Source organism: Artibeus jamaicensis, unplaced genomic scaffold (genome assembly GCF_021234435.1).
Source record: "Artibeus jamaicensis isolate MK-2021 breed Jamaican fruit bat unplaced genomic scaffold, CSHL_Jam_final scaffold_1964, whole genome shotgun sequence".
In the NCBI taxonomy this organism is placed as follows: Eukaryota; Metazoa; Chordata; class Mammalia; order Chiroptera; family Phyllostomidae; genus Artibeus; species Artibeus jamaicensis.
This window is the reverse complement of record NW_026522030.1, coordinates 8,413,902-8,427,136: the sequence shown is the minus strand read 5'-3', so window position 1 is coordinate 8,427,136 and position 13,235 is coordinate 8,413,902. Positions and strand designations below refer to the sequence as shown.

The following is a 13,235-nucleotide window of genomic DNA, read 5'->3' as shown; positions in this document are numbered from 1 at the left end:
TGATTCAGTGGGCCCGGGGAGGGGCCCCAGTAACTCGCATTACAGTTCTCCCCAGGTCCCAGGTGGGACACATTTGAGTAGTCGGGTTCAACGGCCCCTGGAGTCCTTTCGCTCCACCGTTCTGACACCTCATCCTTAGGATACCTGTCTTAACAACCCATAAAGGGTCATTTGGCATAGGTGTAACCCCAGGGGCGTGCGTGGTATGTCTGGCTCAGTCTGTGGTATGTCAGCTCCTCGGGCTGGCAACAGAGATGTGTGCCCGGCTGCAGAAGAGAAAGCGGTTTCCAAAGAAAGACCTCGGCTGGAGCTCCTCACTCGGCCGTGAGGAGTGTAGTCTGCGGTGGGGGGGGGGGGGGGGGGGGGGGCCCCTCTGAGTACTACCTGCTTGAAGGACCAAGTAGCCTCTTGGGGAAACAATCGTGTCCTGAAGAAAAGGGCAGGGAGCACAATCCCAATCCAAAGATAGAGAACTGGGAGGTAGGAGGGGGAGGCGGGAGTGGGGGAGTGAGGGGTCGGGGGGAGGTGGCTGCTGCTGACCACACACAGCGTCCATTGTTCGACAGCCTGCAGCCAGGTTAAGAATCACCTGGAGATAGGCAGGGTGGCCAACCGGTCTCAGTTTTAATACTGAAAGTCCCGTGTCCTGGGAAACCCCTCATTTTGGTGCAAATCGAGATGGTGGGTCGCCATCCCTGGAGAGCCTCCCGTTAAAGCAGAATCAATCCCCAGAGATTCGGACCGGCAGTGGTGGGGCAGGGTCTCGAACCTGCATTTCTAACAAGCTCCCAGGGGGAGCACCCTGGGAGTCGTTCTGCGCATCCAGCTCAGCCACAGGACCCCGGGGAAGGGAAGCACAGCACTGAAGAAGCCTTTCACCAAGTCCGGACTGACGCAAGGCACAGCACTGGGGCCAGGGCGACGGAGAGAATAACCCCGCCAGAAAGGTCTCTGGGCATTTGCTATAAGCTGAGGGGGACTTTTGTCTGTACAGTTTCACATCCAGGTCAAGGATGACTTTAGTTCTGTCATCAGCAGACTCTGCTCAGGACAGCGAGGGAACTACTGCAGAGGCGAGGGACCCCCCCCCCCCATCCCCAGGGATGCCTAGAATGACTGGCGGAGAAAGAGGAGAGTGGGGATTCCAAACTCAAGGAGGACGCATCTGACAAGTACTGTATTACTAGTATTGTATCCCCAGCCAGGGTCTCCCCTCGACTCACTTCCCTTCTCCACTCTGCGGGGACTGAGCCGGTTTCGGCCACATCCAGCAGTGAGGATGAGACCCAGGTTGGCACCTTCCCTCTTGCTCCCTGGTTCTGCGATGCTAAATCGTCAGTCCTCCAGTTTAGTGTGAGACGGAGGTCGTGTTGCGAGGATCAGGTGGGAATTGTGATGCCGTACGAGCTCTAAGCACCGTGAGACCGTTCATATGAACATTCATACCTCTTCCCATAGACATTGTTATTATTGTCAGAAACAAGTCGCACGAGACGCAGTGCCCGGTACTGGTCAGAGGGGTGTGGAGAGAGGTCACCTGGGCGACAGACCTGGCCCAGCCACTTGCTGGCTGTGTAATCCTGGGCCGTCCCTGTGCCTCAGTTTCCTACACAGTGGTAAGGTGCGGACAGTGACCAACCTACTTCGTCTGGCGGTTGTGAGAATCGGAGAAAATGAGTTAGTCCACATAAAGCAAATAGGACACCTTAGACATTATTGTAACAACAACCACTCGACAAGCTTTTGTTAATGAATAAATGTCAGCTAGCCGATGATACCAATGAAGAGAGTGATAAAAAACACTGCACTGATGAAAACCCCCACAAAGCAATGTTTTTGTGTGGACAGATGCCCACCTGTTCATGGGGCTGATAGTCTAGGGACCATAATATCTTATTTGATGTAATCACTCCCTGCCTTCCCGCATCCTGACTCAGAGGGTGGAAGTTCGGCTTCCTTGGGGGTTCAGCACTGCTCACCCCCCGCCCCTCCTCTCCGCCGCACACAAAGTAAACCCTCGCCTCAGATGGATGGAGGCTGTCAGCCTGTGCAAGCTTCTCTCGCTCCCAATTTCAATACCAAGCAACAACTTAAAGGCACTTCTAAAATAACACCAGGTGGACTCTGACAATACAATGAAGGGGTTTTGTCCACTGCCAACGGAAGAAGGTCGTTCAAAAGCACAAATGGGGTGCTGAAGTCTGAATCTTAATCTAGTCCCCAGCCACGCACAGTCCGACCAGCAAGTCCACAGCACAACCTTTGTGAGATCCCGGATCTCAAACTTACAGAGACACGTGGAAACGTGAAACGACCTGGGGAAATAAACAAAGGGGACACCAAACGCAGAAGAAAGCATCTCCAGTCTTCTACAACATGATGTAAAAGTGCATTGCTCATAAGAGACGGCCTCAAATGCCAGAGAGGGAAGGAACCCGAGAAGCTCATCCTTGCCAGCATCCCTGGCGGAAACAAGCAAAAAACGTAGCCTCTACACTTTAGAATCCTCCAGGACAAGAGAGAGCTCTATTCCTCCAAGCAATGGGACCCCTGCAGGGCAGTGTGGACCATCCTGTATTTCCCTTCCCGGCCCAACCCACCCCAGGGCACTGCCTGTCAAGAACCCATAATGTTTCTTCCCATAAACAGTTGTAGGGCCCTCGGCTTCCTTCCGCCTTTTTGCCCACTTCCGTCCACTTTCCCATTTGACTGAGATTAACTTTCAGTGGAGCCATAAGGACACAGAAACTCCGCTCCCCAAACACAACCCTTTCTCCTCTCTGGGCTCCCTTCCTCAATCGTAAGTCCTGAGCATGTCAGAGGCAGGTCAGTATCACACTGTCTGAATAACAAAGCCTGAAGTCTGTTAACCACAGAAACTGAGTTTCCGTCAGGCAGTCAAGCAGATAACATCTTGACTTCAGTTGGGTTTCAGCCCCCAGGTCCTTGAAAGCTGACCACACCTCGTGAAACCAGACTGAACCATAGCCATGGCTGACGTCCAAACCTGTCACAATGACCAGCTGACTACCCCCTACCCTGGCCCCAACCAACCAGTAGAGACCACAACCCCACCTCCTTTAGCCACTGCGATTAATGAGTCTTCTTCTATATAACCCATCCCGTGGAAGCCATCAGGAAGCCAGATCTTTGAGCACTAGTTTACCTGTGACTCTGGGCTTGGTGCCATTTCCTCAACTAGTAAACCCTTACTCTCTTGGCTGCAAACTCCCGTTTGAGTTTGATTGGGCTTTGATGCGTCAAGGCAAGTGGACCCCTCTAGTCTGTTAACAGGGCCCCCAATGTCCCGACCAGGAACCAACCCCCATTAAGTGCCCCCATTTCAGTGCTTTTGAGTTAAGCAGCCACACCCTAGGTTCCTGTCCCACATGTCACCCACTAACAGGCTATCTCATTCTTTTGTATACTTTTTAAAAAGTCTGTCATTTTATTCACTCTGTCTCCTCTGCAGAGCTGAGGCTACAGAGACCTTAGGAACCCATTTTAGGATTTGACCAGAAGACTGAGGACGTGCCCAGGGCCAGCTCTCTGGAGGTGGAAGACAGAACTCAGTGGCAATCCTTCTGGGCTCTGATGCTGTTCCCTTACTTTGAGCAACTGCAAATTACTCCAAAACAATTCACTCCCTCTGTTTTTCCTCTTCCTTCCTCTTCCCCACTCTAAGGAGTGAAAATGCTGCTGTGATTCGTGGTAACAGAGTGAAGATCAAGCCTACGAAATGTGCGATTAGTAAAGTCAGGTGCACTGTGTATAGAACATCTTCCCCAACCCTCTCCACCACTGATTGCTCCCAGATTTTCAAGGCCTCTGCCCATCCTCCTTCCAAACCTCACACGGGCCTGAGCCAACACGTCCCAGCCACTCCCACACTCAGAGAAGGGGTAAGAAACAGGACTGACTGGTTCTGCCCATCCTACCCCTTCCTAACCGCTCTGTTCCCTTAGGGCTTGACACCCCACCCAGCCACCAGCCAACACCCTCATGCTCAACCAACTATGCTCTCACACTTCCCTCACACTTAGGCCAGCTAACTTTGGTTCCCCCATTCTCTCCTCCCTGAAACATCTCTGATAACAATTCAATGTAATTTAGTGAGAGACTGAATATACCAATGGACAATGGCCAGACCATATGTAAAAATAATCTGACCCACAGTCTATAGCAATCAGTCCAGGAAAGTCAAACCACAACCTCTGTAGCAATCAGTCCCAAATGGTCAGGGCTTAATTATTAACACCCAGCTTTCCTAATTTCTTCTCCCTCACCCCACCTCCAGCATTCCAACTTAGGACCAATCACACAGAGCCAAATACGTTCCCCTAACCAATCATACAGGACTCCTGCTGCCTCCAGCTTCCTAAGCCCAACATCCTCCAACTAGGGCCTTCCTTTTTGTTCCACTATAAAGCTTCTGCACTCCCCTGCCCACCTTTGAGTCTGTGACAAACGTAAGTGATGGTGGCTGACTCTCCTGCTATGGAATAAATTGCTGTGCCTGTTCTCATCTGGGTGGTCTTCATTTACTTCCATACAAGGTTCTAATACAAGCCACAGTCCCTACTCACACAGAGCTCTTAGTCCAGTAAGCAATCACACTGGTGGACGTGTGTAGAGTACCACAGAAACGTGTATGGAAATAGTAAGTGCATACGTGTCCCATACAATATGATACAGAGGCACAGACATGGTGTTGCTGGTACTTCGCAGGAACTAGAGGACTCCACGGGGCTTCCAGGGAGGGAAGACAACTGGGCAGGATTGGAAATATGAACAGACTCACTGAGGAGATAGCTGTTGGGGAAGGAGAGGGCAGTTCTCCATTCTTCTCCTGCCGTCCGCCTCCAGAGACTAAGCTTTTTACTTGTAGACCAACTTTGCCTTTGGACCTGCTCCGTGAAATAGCTCATTTATTTTTGCATCTGTATTTTCTCCCTTTCTACTGAACAATGCCCCTGAGTCTAAAATGTTCTGAGTCTCACCCCCTCACACACACACACAAAATTCTTGCACTGACTTGGCCAGCCCCCCTGAATGCTACCTTCTGTTTCGTTCTAACTTGAAAGAGCACTCGCTCTGCAGCGGGGGGTCTCTACACGCTCTAGAACGCCCTGCATCTGACTCTCACCCTCACTGCCCTGCTGGTACTGGCTCACCACTGACCCAAGTCACCAAATCCAAAGCCTTCTCCTCCGTCTCCACCCCCTCAACTTCTCCTCCCCTGGTTTCCTGGTTCGTTCCTAACCCAGTCTCCTTCCTGCCTTAGTGGCTGCTGTTCTTTCTCCTCTACCTGCATCTACCACCTAACCTTGATCTTCCCCAAGAATCTATCCTTGGCCCTCTTACTCCTACTAACCACAGGCTCCGAGAGACCGTCAAGTTTACATTAGCATCACACCTCTACTGTTCAGTCTTAAATCCCCGTTGATTTCATCTGAAAGCCCTAACATCTCCTCCAGCTCAGGGTGTCTAAAATAACTAGTCATCTTCCTTCTGAAATCTTTCTGCTCCTCCTGTGGAACCACAGATCCAAGTCACCCCATCCCCAACCCTTCCTGCCATCTTTCCTCTTCTATTCCCTGCATCTTTATGTCTGTTATTAGGTCCTTGCAGTTCTGCTTCCCCCTGATCTTCCACATTCAGTCCTGCTGTCACAATGTGGAGACAGGCCCCGCACCTCTAGGCCAGCTATTGCAACAGCTTCCTGAATGGCTCTAAGCCTCCAGTCATAACCCACATTGTCTACTGTAGGGAGAGCTGCCCATGATAAAATCGGATTCTCCAAGGTTGTAAAAGGAGAGATGGCGCAACCAGGCAGTCCTGACTCCCATTTCCCAAAATGCACTGCACAGCCTTTAAGTAGTTGCCAATGGATGGCCTAGGGGAGTCACTTCTTCAACCATCTTAGCCCAACAATTCAGTGAGACGACACTGGGAAGTTTCCTGGAGGGTCTTAACACAAAGGTTCTGAGAGGTTAGGGGAGGTAGAGAAGAGAGGGGGCGATAAATGGTGATGGAAGAGACAACTTGGGGTGATGAACACACAATGCAATATACAGATGGTATATTACGGAATTTACACCTGCAACCGCTATAATTTTATTAACCAATTATCACCCCCAATAAATTCAATTAAAAAAATTATACATGTCCTGACTGGTGTGGCTCAGTTGGTTGGGCATCATCCTGCAAAGCAAAAGGTTGCTGGTTCAGTCCCAGTGCTGGGAGTGTGGGTTCAGTCCCCAGCTGGGGTGCGGGTGAGAGGCAACCGATCCATGTTTCTGTCACACATCGATGTCTTTTCTCCCTCTCTCTCGCCCACCTTTCCCCTCTCTCTAAAAAGAAATACATAAAATCTTTTTAAGAAAAGATTCTGAAATAGGCTCCAAGCATCTACAAGTTTTCTGTACACCGCCATGGGAGACTAAACTCAGGAAGGAAGCTAGAAAGTGTACCAGAGCATCTGCAGTACAAAAATGGCCACTTCAGAAGGTTGAGCCATCAACAGAACCACCCACCAGTGACGGTAAAAGTCTTGCAAGGGAGAGGAGTCTGAGCTGCAAAGTATCTCCAACTTTTCCTTACACAGAAGTTTGCATCCGCTTCAGGATCAGTATTTGGCTTCATTTAGGAAGTCGGAGGGTTTCCTTATGGCAACTCTTTACATCACTCTCTGTGCAAAAACCTGCAGTGACTTCCGATGGCTTTCCACCTTCTGGCAACAACTACCTCTGAGTGCCTTGGTCTGCCAGTCAAGGCACTCTGCCTGCTGGTTAAATCCAGTCTGCCTTTCCACCTGCACTTCCCAGCCATCTCCTCCGTGCCAGTCAATCTGAACTGCAGGCCCCTTGCTCTTGTGCCCAGGTGTGCTGCCACTCCCGGCCCCTCTGTCCGAATTCATTCCTTCTACACACAGCGTTTGTGGAGCACCCACCGTGCCCTCGGCTATTACTCCCCTCACCTTCCCATATCCAAATATTACCAATCCTTGCCAGTCTGGTTAAAGGGTCACTTCATCCATGACGCCACATGATGCCCCCAGCCAGAAGTCATCTTTCCCTCCTCTGACCACCCACACCTTCCCAAAGTGCCTAGGGCATTGTCTTCTCTTACAGCCATTTGGACAATAGCCACCACCCTTACATGTCTCAATGCTATATTGATCCCTGCTTTGGAATGGGGTGGAGGGGGAACTACTCCAATTGCCTGGAAATTTATTATTTTGCTTGTCTGTCTCCTCCACAATATGAACTCAGTGAGTTCCAACACCAAGACGTCATCGCCTCCTGCACAGGGAAACAAGTACCATCTACTACTGAATGAATTGAGTTAATAAATACTTTCTTCCTGTAAACTTTCTTACATTTTTTTTCTCACCGTATTAGTGTCTAGTTCTTCATCAAGGTGAACAAATTAAGAAGTGGACAGAAAATTGATTCGGATCTAGAATTTGTCGTGCAAAAGCCACGGCAGGGCCAGCAGCTTGACCTTGCGGCCAGCCGGAAGGCCCTGCCACGCAGGGCGGGGCTCGCGCCGGGAGGCTGCCAGTGCCCAGCCCCCACCTCGCCACAGGTCCCTCAGGGGCACGAACAAGGCCACCCCTGAACAGGTTTCCTTGGCAGCCCTGGGGCGGGGACGGGGAAGCCTAGGCGGGGAGCCCCTCCTGCCTCTTTGAGCCCCGCCTTCCCGATTCTCAACTGCCGGAGCTGCCCCACCTGCGCTCCTCGTTGGGGCCCCTGCGCGTCTGGCCCAGGGGCGGGGAAGCGTCTCGGGCGCCCCAGCCTCGAGGAGGTCCATCGAGGACCCGCCGGCCCGGTGGTGCTGCACCCGCTCCCGCTGGTACTCACCGTCCGCCCCCTGCGCTCCAGTCGCACCCCGGGCCAGCGCGAGCAGCAGCAGGAGCGGCAGCAGGCGGCGAGGCGGGCAGCCCGTGCCCCGGGGCCGGGGGCCCATGCCGCTGCGTCCCGCCGGGAGCGCCCGCGTCTCCTCCTGGGGCCCAAAGACGCAGAGATAAGGCTGCGGGCGCCGTGGGGAGGGGGCCGCCCGGCCGCTTCCGGCGCCGCGCTGGGACAGCGCCCCGAGGTGCCGGGGAGGTGGCGGGCTCCGGCCAGTGCGACCGGCCTCGGCAGGCGCTTCTTCATTCATTCGTCCCTCCACTCTCTCTGTGCAGCTGCCAGGGCGCGCGGTCCGGCGTCTGGCCCCCTCGGCGCGCACGTTCCGAAAGTGGGCAGGGGCGCCCCGCAGAGGGTGACACAGCTGAACAGAGGGTCCCGGACTGTCTAGAAGGAAACGCCCATTGTGGCCCAAGCCTGGCGTCCGAGCCGGCGCGGAGCTCAGGGAGGCACCCCCCGAGAGGACAGAGGAAGCGTGGCGAGGGGCAGAAAGGGCGGGAATCTTCCAGGAGGTTGAAGAGACCTGGGGCGAGGTGGCTGGAGCTCCAAGGGGAAGATGAGAGGGCGAGAAGCCGCTGGCCCAGGCCACCCCTGGCGACAGACTTGACCAGGTGACAAGACCTTAAAGGGAGACGGAGTTTAGTGTGGGGGAGGAGCTGGCAGGGGTCCCCGCTGCTCCAAGGAGGTAAGCTAAGCCCCCCAGGATGAAAAACACGTGGGAGAGGAAACAAGGCAGGTAAAGTCACGTTCAAAGAGACAGTGACAAGACGGTGATATTTAGAGAGGCATTAAGATGCAGAAATAAGACCTCATGAGCCAAGTAAAGAGGGTTGCCGAGAAGCTGTAATGGGACCCATCTTAAGCTTAGCCACGTCATCAGGAAGGTCCCCAGAGTCTGCTCTCTGGGGCTGCTGTGGGAACCCAGACAGGAGAGGACATGTCCAGGAGCAGGGCGCTGGCCATGAGTGCAGAGAGAAACCGCAAGGGAGAGGTGGGACTGGGCGGAATGCATTGGACTTTATGACCTGTAGAACAGAGAAGGAAAGAGAAATAACAGCTACCACCTAAATGTCTGATCTGGGCAACTGGGTTGGTGGTGGTGGCGGCCGCTGAGATGGAGACTGGAAGGGAGTTGTCGTGAGTTGGGGCAGAGAGAGAAGAAAGAAGTTTCAGTTTGAAGGCTTTGAACTCGTGAAGTCTGTGGGTCTCCCTCCAAGAGCAGGGCCCACCAGTACTTCACCCATGACCTTACTTTCTCCCATGGGCCTGATCTAAATCTAACCCTCCGGGAACACACCCATATAAGGGCTAAACTTGTTGTGCAGCCTTAAAAAGAAGTAGTTAAAAATAAACTTCCTAGCCTCCTTTGCAGCAGGCTTTCTTACTAATTTTTTTGTTGTTGTTCAGCAAAGATAAGAGCCCGCACTGCAGAGTAGGAGGTGGACAGAGTGGGTGTGGTGGCCTGTCGCCTGTAACCAAGACAGTTTCTGTTAAACTCAGCTCTCCATGAAGTTTGAAATCATGTCATTTTCTTTCAACAAAAATACATTCATATAATAAACTTTCAGACCAGCTTAAATCTTCTTTTCCACCATGCCCCCATGCAGAGTAAATTTAAATATATTTGTGTGTGTATATTTCATCTTATATACATATATATGCACATATAGATATACTCAAAATTGGTGATGTTAGGAAAAATTGTCCAAATAGTAAATAGGTTTTCATTTGATATTTGCATGAATCATATTTTTAATATTTGGGAAGTTTTATATTGGCACAATCCATGTTACTCATATTCTACATCAGATTGTATGGCTTTCATGAATTCTTTTTTATTGGCTCATTCTTTGTTTTCAAGCAAATATTCAAAACAAACAAACTTCTATACTGGCTGGCGTAGCTCAGTGGATTGAGCACGAGCCTGTGAACCAAACAACCGCGGTTTGATTCCCAGTCAGGGCACATGCCTGGGTTGCAGGCCAGTTCCCAGCTGGGGATGCACCAGAGGCAACAATACATTAATATTTCTCTCCCTCTCTCCTTCCCTTCCTTTCTAAAAATAAATAAATAAAATCTTAAAAGAAAAAACCCCAAAACTTCTTACCCAATGGTGGGTTTATGGAATCCCAGAATGAGAAATTATCTCCTCAGTATTTGTTCCTAGAATTACAAAAAACACTAATGAGCCAGAGTTAAATTGGGAGCTGTGGCATTATTGTTGAGAAATTAATTATTTAGCTTAAGAAAAAGTTTCTTAAGATAGCACGGCCAATACATCAACATCTTCTGAAGGAGAATTTAGATCTTTTTCCATGACATCTAGATGTTAATGCCTTCCTCAAAAATAATTTTCTGTTGGTTTCAAGATGGCGTTGTATGCCCTGAAAGTCTCTCTCCCCTCCTCCCAAGCCGGGTGGAGTGGCCAAAGATTCACGCGCACACACAAGCCACACATATACATCTAAATATGCAAACGGGAAAGAATGCCATTGGTGGCCTGGACGGCTTTGAGGACTGCACTGGGTTACATCTGCCACATGCCTTCCACAAAAATATCCACTGGAAGAGATGGGAAGTAGGGGGGTATTAAAATACATACCATTTAAAACTTCTAAAATATGATACATGCACTTCAAATTATTCTTTGTACCTGGTAATATGATGTGCAGAATTTATCATCTTTTGACATTGAATTACTACTGTGTAGGAATTGTTGAGAAAATACAAAGCACACTTCCGACCAGTTCAGAGCACTTCACCTGCTCCCGTGTGCACACACTGTAAACATAGCCGGCCCCTCCGTGGGCTCCACGCCCCTGAACACCAGTCACCCGGCCCTCCACAGACACTGTCAGCCCCACATGTTTAGGAAGTCATTTTTAGCTTCATCTTGAAAAGTTTTTAAAAATAATTTGGTCATCAAAGGGCCTTTATGTGGTTCGATAAAATATGTAACTCCCTTTTCAAATATTGAGATCACGGACCAATATCTGCAGTGATCGTAAAGGACCTCAAGCAGGTACACGTAACCAAGGGAGCTTCCTGTCTCCATTCATGGCAGGTTAGTAAATACTGAAGCCTATCTTAGGGCATCTTGCTACAAAATTAAAACAGTCGAAGGTAACGGGAATATTTGCACACCCATGTTCACCACAGCCTCATTCACAACAGCTGAAAGGTTGAAACAACCCCAATATCCATCACAGGAGGAGCGGATAAATGAAATGTGGCGTATCCATACAATACAGTATCACTCAGCCTTAAAACTCTGACACATGCAGTGTGGGTGGAACTTCGAGAGCATTGTGCTAAGTGAAATAAGCCAGTTTTTTTTTTTAAAGACAAATACTGTATGAGTCTCCTCAGATGAAATATTTAGCGTAGTCAAATTCATAGACAGAAAGTAGAGGGCTGTGCCAGGGGCTGGGGAGAGCTGGGCATGTGGAGTCCGTGTCTCATGGGCAGAGAGCTTGTTTTGCCCGACGAAAAGAAGTCTGTGGGTGGATGGTTTCGATGACTGCCAAATAATGGGACTGTGCTCAGTGCCACTGAACTGTACTTACAAATGGCTCAATGGTTAAAAAAAAAGGCCAAAAATTTAGGTGCCGATTTTTATTTTTATTTTATCAGACTGGCACTAACATATAGAACCTTCCAAATCAATTTTGGATCCTGGTCAATCAGAATAACAGGGAAGTTCCCTTGGAAAGCCCCTTCCCCCAGCCTCTGGGTCGTAAGTGGATGGGATTCTAAGAGACCCCTGAGTGGGCCATGGGGCAGCCACAGGGAGGGGAGGAGGAAGACACACAAACAGGACGAACACCCGAGCCCCGTATCTCTAGGGTCTCCCCCAAGCTGCCCTTCGCTGTGTCTGCTTACAGTGTAAAGTGCAGGGTTGGCAAGGGAACATGGAGGCTGGATACCAAATATCCTGGAACGTACCTGGTAAAAGCCCTTGCTTGGTAATCACACTCATAACCAGAAACGATGTATTGCTTTTCCCACTAGCAGGCCTACAAATGGCAAATAAATTGCTTACATGTGGTTCGAATATCTAATTGTAATGAGTTTGATATATTCTGCTGTTGAACCCATTGCATTAACAGGTGGTTTAAATACTTGAAGCCTTTGAAGAAATAATACTTTTTTTTTCCATTGGGAAAGAATTAAAAAATAAATGTTTGAAGCCTTTGAATTACGTTGGTTGAAAAATCGCGTGTTTGCTAAAAGTGAGTCCCTCCGTCATACCCCACTGCACGCTCACACACGTTTGTTCCCTAGCGGACAAGAAAGACCACACTGACGTTCACCTGAAGCAGATTCATCATGACCAACATAGGGACTGTCCCTGTCAGGCCAAGGTGGGCTTCTCATTCTTGGATGCTCAGTGACTCTCCGAGAAACCAGGGGATCACTCCGTCTTCTCTCACACGCCTCTCCTACTCCCCAAACCCCCTGCCCTGGATTAGTTTGTAGAACCTGGGCAGCAAACACACACTCCTGGCTGCTGAACATTGCTGGGCTAGAAGCTGCGTGATACGTAGTCCACTCCAAACACCAGTGTTCCCAGGAAAGCAAAACAGACCTGGGTGGGAAGTGGCAGCTCCGTGGAGCAGGGGCGTCCCCTCGCTCTCCCCATGTTCCCAGTAATGCCACCCCTGCTCGCTTTGTACTGGCACGTGCACGCTAATGGGACTCAGACACGCTCTGATCCCACCAGCAGAAGCTGGAGGAGCAGCAGATTCGGATTTGGGAGCCGACGTCAGACACTCCAACAGACTCAAGTTCAGGGAGCAGCTGTCCTAGTACTCACCCATCCACCCCAGACCTCAGAAGGGGAACACTGAGTGAGACTAGGGCACTGTCGCCCAGTCCGTCACACACACAGTGCACACACACACACAGTCACCTGCCTCGCTTGAGGAAACCTCAGCTGTTGGTCTGTTTGTTTCACAAACCCTAAAAGGAAGCCTCGCTGACAGCCCACTTCCGGCCCACGATCAGCCCAAGGATCCTTGCAGCCACCCACAGGCCTGAGAAGTGGGGCACAGCCGGCCGTGACCCACACAATTGCCGAGGAAGCCCACGACAGCTGTGAAGGCTGACTGAGCTAGGCTTTCCTTGATCAATTCCAGCTGACAGTGAGGACCCATCGCGCCGACCTTGGCAAACAGTGCAACCTTCGTAACAGACTTCATTCGGTTATTTTGCAATGGACTTAGCTGTAGGTTTTACTGGTTTCTTTGCTTTCTGCTATTTCTGTGTCCATTACTTCCTCTTTCCCCCTCCTCCTCTTTATCTTCTCCTGGCACGTCTTGGAGT

At 50.5% G+C, this 13,235-nt stretch overlaps 1 protein-coding gene across 9 annotated transcripts in view; it reads right to left on the bottom strand.

Moving 5' to 3' along the window:
• Positions 1-9,149, bottom strand: part of SUSD1 (sushi domain containing 1) — a 175,239-nt gene extending 166,090 nt beyond the window's left edge. For 7 of the 9 annotated variants that reach the window (XM_037152687.2, XM_037152688.2, XM_053656380.1 and 4 more), the window contains exon 1: positions 7,866-9,148. In XM_037152687.2, coding sequence (XP_037008582.2) covers positions 7,866-8,163 — 298 coding nt within the window. In that variant the 5' untranslated portion in view covers positions 8,164-9,148. Of the gene's footprint in view, positions 1-7,865 lie in introns of all 9 variants that reach the window. The other 2 variants (XM_053656378.1, XM_037152682.2) reach the window with 1 other exon arrangement.
• Between the last annotated feature and the right edge of the window lie 4,086 nt (positions 9,150-13,235).